Source organism: Helicoverpa armigera, chromosome 17 (genome assembly GCF_030705265.1).
Source record: "Helicoverpa armigera isolate CAAS_96S chromosome 17, ASM3070526v1, whole genome shotgun sequence".
NCBI lineage: Eukaryota > Metazoa > Arthropoda > Insecta > Lepidoptera > Noctuidae > Helicoverpa > Helicoverpa armigera.
In genome coordinates, this window is record NC_087136.1 from 10,841,665 (window position 1) to 10,855,582 (window position 13,918).

At 36.3% G+C, this 13,918-nt stretch overlaps 1 protein-coding gene and 1 long non-coding RNA gene across 5 annotated transcripts in view; one reads left to right on the plus strand and one right to left on the minus strand.

The window, feature by feature from the left end:
• Nucleotides 1–1,636: 1,636 nt before the first annotated feature.
• LOC110381040 (myogenesis-regulating glycosidase) overlaps nt 1,637–13,918 on the minus strand; it is a 38,756-nt gene continuing 26,474 nt past the window's right edge. For all 4 annotated transcript variants that reach the window (XM_049846215.2, XM_064038744.1, XM_049846216.2 and 1 more), the window contains 6 exons: nt 7,612–7,759; nt 7,178–7,400; nt 6,735–6,914; nt 5,134–6,539; nt 4,698–4,878; nt 1,637–3,997 (listed from right to left, as the gene is read on the minus strand). In XM_049846215.2, the coding sequence (XP_049702172.2) occupies nt 3,861–3,997; nt 4,698–4,878; nt 5,134–6,539; nt 6,735–6,914; nt 7,178–7,400; nt 7,612–7,759 (2,275 nt within the window). In that variant the 3' untranslated portion in view covers nt 1,637–3,860. The remainder of the gene's footprint in view (nt 3,998–4,697; nt 4,879–5,133; nt 6,540–6,734; nt 6,915–7,177; nt 7,401–7,611; nt 7,760–13,918) is intronic.
• On the plus strand, nt 12,706–13,388 carry LOC135118021 (uncharacterized). Its single transcript, XR_010277314.1, has 2 exons — nt 12,706–12,898; nt 13,161–13,388. It is a non-coding gene; the product is annotated as an uncharacterized LOC135118021 (long non-coding RNA).

A 13,918-nucleotide genomic window follows, 5' to 3' on the forward strand; every position in this document is an offset into this window, starting at 1 on the left:
ACAATAATAATCGGACAATAGGTCATGGGAATGAAAAACAAATCTCGAATAAGATTACCTATAAAACGTAATTTATGAAATTAAACACTTCACATTTTTTATTTACTTACAATTTCTTTTTTACATGTGACTTCATTTGTTAATAACAACAAAACAGTTATTGACTCAATATTTAATTAACTATATAAATCATTCAAGTACAGAAACAATACAAAAACTTACATGTTATCAGTTCCATCAAAACATAACCTCCAAATAATGTTTCCGTCGGACGCACACGCACTGACTAAGTTTTATTGCATTACTACGGAGCTATCCGAACGGCACACGATGATTCCCGAACATCGCCGACGGCTTACGACACAGCTTTGCCGCGCAAAACGAAGTTAGGTGAACGTGCGAGATAAGTTTCGGTTTCGGCAAAAGTTTCGGCCGATTTTGGCCGAAACCGAAACTGCATCCGAAACTTGATTTTTGGCCGAAACTCGGCCGAAACCGAAACCGAAACCGAAAGTTCGGTCGGACATTACATTTTTTATAAATTTTCTGTACTTTTTAATGATGTTACTTGGCAAGTTTTAATAGAAAATTATATACTTGATTCATTGTGTTTAGTAGGTTTATAACAAGGTGTGTGAAAACAAACAACAGGCAACAAAAAGCAGGTTCAAAAATCAACTCCTAAAAATATATTCTTTGTATGTATGCACCATAAATATTTTAACTGTTACTTAAAATGTTTGCTTGCTTTATTAACAAACCTGCTAAAAATGAAGATATTTAATAATTTAAATAATGTACTGCCCTTAAGGGTACCTAGGTGCATATTTATAATTGTATGTAAATTAAATACTCATTAAATAAAATCATTGTATCACGTCGCTGTAATCCATTCTGCGTGTTTGGTGGTAATGTATGAATCATTATGAGTAATAAAAAAATGTTTGAAAAGGTTTTTGTTTATGTCATTTATCTACCACGTTGTTGCGGTGAACAGCCCTTTGTGAAGTGAATAACTGGTATCCATATTTCTGACAAGATTGAGAATTGAGCTCTTAGAGAATTATGATATCAGTCGAATAGAAAAATTCAAAATATTGGTTAGTCGGTAGTTTAAACAACTGCAATTATAACAATATGCAACCGTTTAATTAAAATTATCATCCTCCGAGCCATTTTTCCAACTATGTTGGAGTCGGCTTCCAGTCTAACCGAATGCAGCTGAGTACTAGTGTTTTATAAGGAGCGACTGCCAATCTGAAATGCTCAACTCATTTACCCGGGAAACCTAATACCCCTTGGTTAGACTGGTGTCAGACTTACTGGCACAGTATTTTGATTGGAGTTCCTAGTGTTCTAATTGGTGCACCTAAATTGGGTCTTGTTTTGTTTGCATATTTTTCAACAATTCCGATATACCTACGTAAATGTCGATGTAATTGCCATGTGTGTAAATGTTTTTTGAATCTTTTGAATTCTTTGATATCAGTCTCCTACACAGGTGGAATATAGGATACGACATAGATTATTTAATTTGAGGTATTTTTAAGGCACCAACTGTGTAGAGAAAATAAACTAATTTATTTAATAGTACCTACCTAAGGATAGTATTGCATTTAAATAAAAACTAACAAACTAGAATTTTCTAAACATTTATTAACAGCACATTATTATTTTAATTATTAAATGCATTATAAAATAAACAGTCGTATACAATACTTTTTGGTTTCCTACCTATTCCTACCAGTAGGTTAGCATTACAACCAACAGTTAAAAAATATAATGTTTATAGCAAAATATACAGAATTAAAAATAAAATTATAATTTATAATGATCGAAATGCTTTTACAATAAACAATATTATTAAAGCAATCTTTTATAAATAAATATATTTTATAAATATTTCATTTATTAAATAAATAATTTAGATTAAAAGTTACATGATTTTCTGAAGGCAATATGCACAAACTATTAAAAACTGTACTTATTATTAAACCTATAGAATTAATGGAATGGCTTTTACTCTTACACCCATTTTCAGCAACAACACAAACGATCATTTCTTAAAACGTTTCTCTTGTCGGTGAACTTGGGCCTAACATGATTATTTACTATCTACAATAATTGTTTAAAACTATGTTAAAACAAGAATGCTCAATAAACTCGGCACAGCCAAGATAATAAAATGCTCGAGAAAGTAGAAAAAACTCATTTAATATTATAAGTAAAACAAAAAAGAAAGTATAAGAATTTCTCCAATTTAAAAAAATAAACGATCAGTTAAATATATAGCATTTTTCTACTTTCAATAACAATTACTTCAAATTCCGCTACAAAGGTAAATTAAAAAGCTACTAAACTTTGGAATGTTATAGTAATCACAATATCGTATAAATTAATTTACGTACCTAATTACGTATATTAACTTTGTTCATAAGCCCTAACTTCCGAGATCTCCTGATTCCAAGTTTTGAAAGTTAACTTACTCGAAACGTAAATATAACTCGGCCCAAATGAAGAGTCGTATGTTAACACTATATGATTTGGATATTACACCTTCATTCATTTTGTCGGATAACATTTACTATTACGTGAGTGAGCGTGATTATAATACGACCAAATACCGATGACAGACTTTAATAAATATACAGTTCTAAAATTAGCGCCTCATTATCAAGTTGTATGATAATTTACGCATCGAGAAAGTTAACATCACATATCTTTGCATCACCAACAAGTTACGGCTAACTTAGGTCTCAACAAAAAATGGACTTTGGAAGGCATGCAGAAAATAATCTATTAACTCTATCTACACTGGCCAAATTAAATATTACCTAGTTAAACTATCGTTAAACTATGGTAAAGGTACTTATCATTAGATAATTTACTCTTACCATTTATTTATTATTTATTTGGCTTATTTGACCTAAATGTTTTTTTCGGGGCAGTGTTGAAAAAACACGCTCTATATAACAAGCTACAAATTAAATTAATAAACTATACGTTTATTTTTCAGTATTCATAAACTATATTGGCCATGATTAATTTTAAATGTACCTATCGTAAAAATAAAAACTACAAACTGGCATCTAGGCTACCCTATGGTCTAAACAAAAGATACATTCAAAATCTTTAAAAGCATAACTGTACAGATAGTTACTAATTCTCAAGGAATGTTGTTAGATATGCATTTATTCTGGTTTATTTTATTATTTTAATATTAAAAATAAGCTTCTTTTGGCAAATTGTACTTTCAAACTCTTGATATCAGATCGTTGTTCAGAAAACCTGTCTAAAAGTTCAAAATATTGCATTTTTGTTTGTGACGACTAGACATTAATAATGTAGATTTTTACATAACAGAAGAAATATCACAATACACTTAAATTATTGATTGACAGCGATAAACGGAATGTTCAATTATAAACGTAGATAAAATTGGAGACTTTACGATGAAAAATACTCACGTTTACTGCAATGGTTTTATAGCCAATCAAGCATAGAAAACATTTTATGGGACTATACTATGAATAAAATCCAATTAAATGAACGAACGGTTATGGCAAACGTTCACTTCCATTTTCATTTCGAAAATAAAATGGCAAATATATCTCTCTACTGTGGAGCGTATAGTTTTGAAATTTTTGAAACGCTGTAGGTACTGCAATCAGATTGCCTGTCAATACCTTAACAAAGGCACTACCGGTAAACTAAATTAGTTATCTACTTCATAAAAAATGTTGACACAATCCTCCTCTGAACATTTTTGTTCCGGAATTTTCCAACTCACCGGGCTACCAATTCTATTCCCAAATTCACTGTTTACACAGTCAATTGTTTATCCAAGCAAATACCTACTATTAGAATCTCATGTCATCTGGTTTCCGAACGAAATAAGCGACTTTGTCGATAGGAACTTTGTACTCGTGCATCCAGCGGTTACCCTTGCGGAGTGATCCGTCGATACCGTCCTGCCATAAGCCCGTTGGGAGGTATACTGGAAATAAAATAAAATGAAGATTTATAAAAAGCAGTAGAAGGAACAATTTCGAAGTTATAGATCCCTAAAAAGAGGTTGTGGGCACAGCCAATCGAATCTTCCTTTCGGGCCAATAACAAGGGAGCACATAGGGGTATTAGTTACATAAGGGAGTATATAAAGGAGTACATATGGGGTAGTACATAAGGGAGTGAACAAGGGCAGTACATAAGGGGGTACTTATATAAGGGTAGTACATAAGGGGGCATATAAGGGTAGTACATAAGGGGGTACATAAGGGTAGTATATAAGGGGGCATATAAGGGCAGTACATAAGGGGGTATATAAGGGGTATATAAGGGTAATACATAAACCCTCATCTTTACATAACATACACATACATAAGATAAGTACATAAGAGTATAGTACATAAAGGTGTCTACACACCAAAGCCGCTGATGCCGGCGGCACAGCCCGGCGGCCCAACCCGCCGGCCGTATTTTGTACAATCATGCCGCCGGCTTTCATAGAGTATTTGACAATTACTAGAACACCACATGCCGCGGCTGTCGTGCCGCCGGGCTGTGCCGCCGGGTCAGCGGCTTTGGTGTGTAGATCCCTTAAGAGGGCCTATAAGGGCAGTACGCAAGGGAGTATATAAGGTAGTTCACAAAGGAGTACTACAATAGGTGGAGTAAGTACATAATATAACATATACCATCTCTAGACGTCTGTCCCCGTTCCAACACGGGTGCGACGACGATCTCCCCTCCGATAGCAAACTCGTCGGGAACAGGCATGGGGGCTGTGTCGCTGCCGCTCAGCAGCCACAGGGGACGGATGAGGGGCAGACCTTCTTCTAGAGCTTCGCGTTTGTACTTAAGCAGGAGAGGGGTTACCTGGTATGTAAGGAGATGAGTAAGTGGTGGTAGTTATTGATATAGCCAACAAAGTTCATAAATCAGACGTTCGTAATCAGCTTAAACAGAAAAGAAAACACTAGTACAAAATGTTGTTCAATCTGTCGATTTATGCAGTAACAAAATATTTAAGAGTATTGATAAAAATATTTAGGACTACTTGGGATTCTTTCAAGTGGATTACAAATCGAGTGCTTACATATTAAACCTTGTTTAAGAAGTTTTGATACTAACCATTCTCTGTCTCAACGACGTCAAATTCTTGGCCATCTCCAAAACTCTTTCATCATTATACTTGCTCGGCAAGTGGGTGAACTTCATCACTGGCAAGAACGTCGCCATCTGCAGCCATCTCATGTACAACTCCCTCTCTGGCAACTCTATTCCATTCTCTTGCGTAGCATTCACTGTCTCCACTAATCCTTTAGAAGATGGTAGGAACTGCTCACTTCCAGGCCAATAGATATCACCTCCAACTGCTCCCGGCATTATGAACGGAAAGCCATTTACTCCATAAGTCAGCATTGTTGGTATGACCAGCCTCAAAGCTTCCCATGTCGACTCAAAAGGTGGTAAAGATACAAAAATAGGTGGACGAGGTAAGGACACTGCTGAAGACACACCGATAATACTCAACAACTTCTCGAAAATCTTTGTGAAGATCTTCTTGTATTGATCAGGGTTGGTCAAAAGATGTTCGCAGCGGAAATAATGGGGCATATCATAAGCTGTCCCCAAGTCCAAAAAGAAGGAGTCGATGTGGTACTCATCGATAACTGCCTGCAGTTTATCTAAGAACCAAGGTACAGACCTGTTATTTGTTATGTCTAATACTCCAGCACTGGCTAATGATTTAAAACGAGTTAAGGCTGGTATACGTCTGTCACTGTTTCTCTCGCTAATAAGTAATCTTTTCTGGACGCATTCGGCAAAGTTCTTGCTCTCAGTACTAATAAACGGCTGGATAGTAAACGCTACTTTGAAACCTCGTCTATGCAATTTATCGACTGTCGTATTCAGAGTTTCGAATCTGGTTTTATCAACAGAGAGATCACCTATTTCGTTCTGCCAGTGCTCGTTAATCAGTACATGTCCTTGTTTCAAGAATCCTAGATTAATAACGTCTTCCGTGTATTTGGAGATGGTTTCTGCTTGTAACTCGTCTTTGAATCTTGGAGCTATTTGCCATACCGGTTCTGATATTAGAGACTCTAAAGTTTGCATGTCAGCAGGCTTCAAGCCATCCCACAAAGGTGCTCTGCGGTGGCTGTGAATCGAAGAGTGCAATGACGCCATATCTTCAGATGTACAGATATTGTATTTCATTTCGGGGAATTCGGTTAGTCGGTTAGGGTAAGCAAATTCATGGAACATTGATTTTAGGCAGATTTGTTTGCCACCTTTGTTCACTGAGACGTGGAGAGGAGTTTCGTCATCGATGATGATGGCAGCGCCTTTGGAGTTGATGAAATACCGCGTGAGGACGTTGCCCCATTGAGACTTCTGCATATCACCGGTGATGAACGGAGTGTAATCCAGAGATCCCCTATCTAGCGGCCATGTTAGGTTCAAAGATTGCCCACCTCCATACCAATGCACTTTCGTAGCACTCCAGTCGAAACAGTCGTTTGGATAGACGTCTGAAAAGAGATATGATAATGAGTCACTAAATATAGAACAGTTGTAATCTGTATTCGGATGTTTACAACACCTTTGCCAAAGATAAGATGAAACAATTACACTACGAGATGTTGTTGACGCACTGTTGACGTAAGGATTTGGCAAAATCCCAATCAACATAGAAAATACTTGTTAAAAAACTGTGTATAACTTACCAGATCTTAACGCCTTCCAGTGGACGGAATAACAGGTGGTGTTATCAACGCCAGGGTCGTGTGGGAGAGACTTGAGGTAGAAGCGCAGCGTATGTAGCCACTCTAGACATTCGGAGCCGTCTTTATGTCGGTCTTCAGGTAGGCAAGGATACGCATTTACTTTGCCCTGGATGTTCACAGCTGAAATAATAAGATAATCCAATAAGCAATTATCCTTCTTGAAGCACAAAAATAATTTCAGATCGTGTTTAATTTGTGTGTTGTGTTGTTCAACGGGTTATCATATTCATTTGATACCCCAAAGGTAGTGGTCATTTCTTTACTCCCAATATTTTTGGACCTAAAAAAAAACACTCAAACAAAAAACACTCAAAAAAAACTGCAGCACGTCACATAATGTTTTATCATTATCATAAAGTATAGTAAAACCAAAAGATCCTCACCTAAACTAGCCCTCAGAATTTCCACATCATCCTTATTATATATCCTAAGCAGTCTCTTAGGCTCGTTGAACTGCACGTTGTCGAAGTAAGCCTTGGTCAACGCTTGCTGATGGTACAGCACATAGGCGAAACCCACAAAGAACACGATGGCGAGGAACATGAGACCCACGAAGGCGCGTAGCTTGTAATCTGTCGGCTTCTTGCGAATTTTTTGGGGGATACTCTGGAAATAGCAAAATAAAACAGATATAGAACACAAAGCAAGTTTTAAATATTATTTGCTATATGTTTTTTTAATAAAGAAAAAGGAATTGAACGTTTGAGGATTATTTTTGCTAGATATTTTGAAATCCTGTTTGCAAAGGTAGACAAGTCTTAAATAGAATAGGCATCTATAGGCAGAAGTCGACTCTTCAGGTTTTTATTGGCTTTACCTGTAATTTCTCCCTAAGCAGACTGGCGAGGGAATTGACCGACGTGACGGAGTTGCTGGGCGAGTAGTCTTCATCGTCCATGCTGAACTCCGACCGGCCGAACCTTCGGGGAGCCGTGGATTTGCGCCGAGGAGAGCGGAGGGGTGTCCTGGAAACAAAAGACGTTCGAGTTTAGAAGATGCTAAGAAATAGGAAAAGCAAGGTGTAACATTCTATAAGACTTATTTACGGAATGTTAATGAAGTAATTAACAAGTGTACAACACGTACATATTTAAATATAAATGTTATAGAGGTTTTGTTTCTATGTAAATTGTAGGCTATTTCAAACAACCCTGATGGTCATCTCCAGCCCCGGATCTAGGGGGGGGCAAGCCGGGGCCTGTGCCCCGGGCGGCAAATTCAGGGGGCGGCAAAATCAGGCGGCTGCCAAATTCACAGACCAATGGATAACTCATCATTTATTCAATTTTGACCACGGTATACGTAAATAAAAATAGCACAAGTACAGCAATTTCGTGGCCATAATCAACTTGACCGATACCCTGAGCGCGGAGTAACCCAAAGGCGCATGACTGGACGAACATTTATTATTCACGAGGCGAAGTTTTAGAAAAATAAAATTAATTAAAAATTATTTGCGATCATCTATGAGCCAGGAATATCGCATATTTATTTTAATTTTAAATCCTAAATTACAGATTACTGTAATAGTTACCTACAGCGCCATCATAACCTATGGTGCAAGGTGTGCGAATAACCAGGAACCTCGGTCTCAGGAGCGCCGCGGGACGCCCCACCACGAATTTCGATGAAATTATACCTTGTATCACGATACTGACAAGCAAAGTTCCTAAAAAATGCGCCTTCGCTTTGTTTGATTGATCATTTTCATTATTTTTTACTTTTTACATCCTCCAACGAAGTGAAAAAATTCTCGCTCGCTACGCTCGCGGTTAAATGACAATGTTTGTACTGTTTTTCTAATTGTTTATTATTTTTATTGACTCGGTCGTTGGTCATTGATTCGGTCACGGATCACGTTTTTTGTACATAATTCCCAGTTTAATTTGTGAGTCTTCATACAAATAATTTAAAAAAGTTCGCTTTACAGTGTACTTGATCAGATAATTTTGTGTCGTAGGCTCAAAAAATTTCGCGCTCGCTTCGCTCGCGAAATATTATACATCATCAGCATCACTGCTGCTGAATATTAGCCTCCCCCTTAGATCTGACCTGCATCCAGCGTCTTCCGGCGACCTTTATATTATACATGCATTGCCTTAATAACTTCATAAGTCCACGCTGTCTTACCTTTTATAACATATTAACTTTTGTGTCCCAAAATTGAAAAATTTGCGCGCTCGCTTCGCTCGCGCTACTTTTTACAATTGCCTTGGTCTGTCTCGACTTTTCATTACTTAAACCTGGCCAACAGTTTGAGCCTACAATGAATTGGACACATTTTTTAAAGTCCTTTTACCTACCAAAAAAGTGCACTTCATTCGAACGTTCTTATTTATATTCCTTGTAACTACTGTAAGTACTTCAATACATACCTAGTTGGCGCTTGGGTGATGATTGCACCCAGGCGCTACATGAGATAGAGACGGCCCTGCCTGCCTACATATTCATAGCTAATATTATTTGGATGATAAAGGTAAAAATAAACATAAGTAGGTAGGCGGGGCGGCATTTTTCAGATTTTGCCCCGCCTAATAAAAATTGAAGATCCGGGGCTGGTCATCTCTAAGCAGTGTAAGTACATTTCAAGTAAAATTTCCTACTAGTTTTTATCGACATACAAAACAGGATTAAAAAACAGAGCCCATAGTTATTCTAAAGAAATAAAACCTTACAAAAACAGAATTGCTCAACAAAAACAGTTACGAATGCTGTCAAATTATTGCCCATTAATCATAACAGCAATATTCTTCAAAGTGATAAAAAGAAATAATTAGCTATAAAAAATAACAACATGTTTTTAATAACGAGACATACAAACAAACAGCATCTACAAAATTGATTTACAACTCAAGACACAAAAAAACACAGAACAGAACATTTTCCAACAAACGAAAATCATATCAAAACAATGTGTCCTTCCCACACATCACGAAAAATCTGAATACAAATAAAACCGTCAAAATACCTAAACGTGACGTAACTGATAACAGCAGACCAAACAAAGATGGCCGCGGTGACATGACGCCTTGTAATGAGGAAACTCATTTACGCAGCTATATCGTTCGCCTGACACGGGCGAGAAGTAACATTTGAGATTATTGCTCTTTAAGATATGCTTGAGGTCAGGAATGAGCTGGAAGACCTCAAATACTGTGAAATACCTGAAGGGTATGAAGTTGTAGTCCTGTTATGATAAAACTAAGCTAGTATTATACAAAACACTTCGACACTAATGAACCTATAATGAATAACTTTTTGGAAGCTACACTAACCCCGGGTGACACAGGGGATAATTTTTCCAAGTACGACAAAAGATTCCTCCTAGCTAGATCATGGATGAAACCGCAATATAGAGCTAATAGCTATGAATATTTTGCTTTTGATACACAATAAAGAAGATTATTTATAATCAAATTGTCAACTAACTTTTGAGGCCTTAAGGTCTGTTGCTTTAACCACCAGACCACTGCGTCTTCTTAATATGCCGACAATAGCTACATAATCAGTGAATTGAAATTTTCATAAAAAAAATCCCCTTAAATTGCTGAATTGCATTCCTACACATACTGTAACGGTTAAAGCTACCTACTCAACTACTCATCTGTTTGACGGTGCTAAAGTGTCTACAAATGAGCTGCGTGATGAGGTATGTTCATCGGTTTAAGTAGACTTGATGCCCAAGGTGAGAACATTAGGAACAAACAATTTTGGGCTTCCTGGAAGTACATGCAATCAAGAATTTTCGAGAAAAAGGATCTTTTCAACTCTGTTTTGGAGTTACAATATCTGACTGCCTAATAGTAAGCGCCACTGGTGTAGGTATGCCTCAGTATACACCCTTCACCATTTTGTTTTAATCTTCTTGTGTTCTCATCTTTACATTGTGAGAAACTGTCATGTCAATAGTGGCCAACTAGGTATCTTAATGATTGTCGTTAATTCTGCTATTAACAAAAGACTTTTATCTTACTTTTACGAAGCGTCTAAACTCACAGTTAAACTAGGCCAGGGTTACAAAAGATCTGCCAAAATACTGAGGTGTTTGATCTTTTTCTGGTACAAATTAAACCATTTGTTGATTTTATAAATAGTTTGAAGATAGGCAAAGAAATACACTTAGGTGTTTATTTAAAGCGCTGATTATTATTTATCCATGTGCGGTAACGTTTTTCCTATTCTAACTCTAGTGGAGAAATAGCAAAAAACCTTTTACTGATAACACCTAAATAATTTTTTATTCAATACTTTGTTTGCAAACGATACGGGCCATGCAATGTACGATTTCTGTTAGTAAATACCTACCACATGCAATTTTTAAATTAACAATCCATTTGACGGATTATGCTACTACATAAATTCTTATGTCACTGCAATTTTATGACCGAATTTATTTAGGTAACAACCGTAGTTGAAACGATAGTGATAAAAGGGTACCTGAACACGGTTATATTATCACGAACCGGATGGAAAAATATAATAGCACAGAAAACAAATACATAACAAAAAAGAATAGCATATTAATGATATGAATAGCATAGAGATAAACATCATATTATTATAATCCGTACATTAACGCTTATTCTAATGTAAACAGTAATTAAAGCGACTATCGCTCACAATCTCAAACAGACAGAATTGTATGTAACTTGTGGCTTATTGTAACCTTTTCTGTAATTAGTAAAGATGCATCTTAATTACTAAAGAATTCTTGCTAAAACTATCTATAAGAAATAGCGAAATTGAGAATGCTCGAATGCTTGAATTTTTGTGATAAAGTTTGACACAGAGATAGACGACTCTTGGAGACACAGGGTCTTTATCCAGGTATAGAAGTAGGTCCCTAGGAAACACATTTTAGAGGTTTGTGTTTAAATATAATAATACCTGCCTAATGTGGATGCAGTTCCCACGCCGAAGAAAACGTTTGCAAAACTATCTACCTAGTTTAGTTTTTTAACCAAGTATGGCCGAAGTCAATTAATACACACGAACAATTTTAATTGCTATCGATTACTATTGAGATCACCAGTATTTCCCTAAACAATTGGTACGATAGCGCCAGTCAAAACAAAGTAACGTCTACTTACAATATACCTACGTAAGTACCTGATAACACCGGGTCATTGATTACTTATTAATAAATAAGAAGTTCATAATTATCGTCATTACTTCAAGAGACAAACAGGGTCCTGCCGGGGCTACGGGATTGTACGAAAGGGGTACCGCGGCCCTGGTACATAAAGGGCTTAAGAAGGAACATGATGGGTTTTAGACAGTAGAGTCTGACACTCCCTCACGCTGCTAATCCACAGCGGGAGGGGTCATTTGATGATTTCCTAAAAAAAGTTCATTAAGGTATGGTGAGAGTTCACCAAAATTGTTAGCGTACATTTTGTAGGTCACAAGGCCTCGCTTAAGTGGAATCTTGCCTTAATGACGTCAGTTTTTAAGGACCAAAAACAGGAAAAACTGGGTTCAACAACACTAATTAAGTACCGAATTATGTCTCTTTTACTCAAAAGTTTTGAGTTAAGTAATCACAGGTAAGCCCAAACCTGTTTTCGACAGGAAAACTGTTATGGTTATGTTCCATGAAATAATTTGTGGCTCTGTCCTACGCCACAGATAACTAGTTTCCAAAATTTGTTCTAAAATAACAAAGATTTATAAAAATAGGTATAAGTACATTGTTGGTTATTTATTGAACACTAGCTGTTTTTCCTCGGTTTCACCCGCGTCCCGAGGTAGTTAAGTATTTAGTAATTTGTGCCCTATAGAAAATCTGCCCGGATATGCCTATGTTACTCGGGAATAGTGTAACTTTTCAACAGAGAAAGATTGATCTAAATCGGGTCAGTAATTTTGAAGCCTTTAAGATACAAACAAAAGAATGGATATACAGGATATAGGGTAAACTGGGTACGGTTGTGCCAGGGTACGGTAGTGACAGTCGCAGTTGTAACGAAACTATACGTAAAACGGGGGAGGTTGTGAGGGAGAAAGACGTGGCTCACAAGCCTAAACACGTTCCCCAGTATTGCGTTAGCCGGCGCACGACGTTGACGTAAGCAGGAGCCCACATTGCTTTTCAACAATCAAAAGTAAGTATTTTTGTTCGATTTCGTTTCCTAATTACTGTTATTTTTATACAGATAGATTATCTTGTTATTTTTTTCTTTAAAAGTTGAATATTAATATTTAATTACAAGTGATTTCTTTTTACGTAAAGTATTTGGCAAAATCATGGCGATTTTTTGTTTTCAAAATGATGCGTTGGGTACGGTTGTGTCAATTTTTTTGGGTACGGTTGTGACGAATATCTTTACATATAATAAATTTCATATTATTGTTTTTTGCTTTTAGATGTCCAGGATACGTTTGCGGAAGACCGAAAGAGCGCAGTGTGATATCAAAAAATAAAAAGATGCCGATGAAGAAGTGAAACAAGGGATTTCGTACGTGTAGCTCAAGCTACAAGCCTTTCTACAGCTACAAGTTTGAACAGAGCAAATGTTGTTTTGTTGATTGTTAAAACTATGTTTGTAAGCTTATTATGTTAAACATTTCTACAATAAAAGATATTATAGACCATTTTGATATATGTTTATGCATGTCACAACCGCCCTTGGTATGTGGCCGGTTGTGACACTTTCCCATTTTTTTTTAAATTGATCTTATGAGTAATACATTGTATTAAGGAACAATATATGAGTGTTTTTACGTACACAAATGTACAAATTGCGATACAAGTTCCTTTTCTGCGAGCTAATTAGTCAAATATCAAAATTATTGGTGATCAAACGAAAATTGGCACAACTGTACCCAGTCTACCCTATAGGTAGACTACTAAATATGTAGATTAATGACCACTATACTAGTTCATTAATGAATACTTAATTAAAACTAGTTTATGACTAAGTAATAATACCTTTTTGTTTTATAAGCACAATCATACTGTAAACTGGATTGATATGTTAGTTAATTAAAAATCATGTTCTGTCTATTATTATTGATCGTACGTTAAGAAATAGAGCCTTGTTTTGCGAAACCATTGTAGTATTCTTCTGTCTGTTTACCTCATGATATTATGTGCATCCAATTACTTTGTATTAAATTATCCT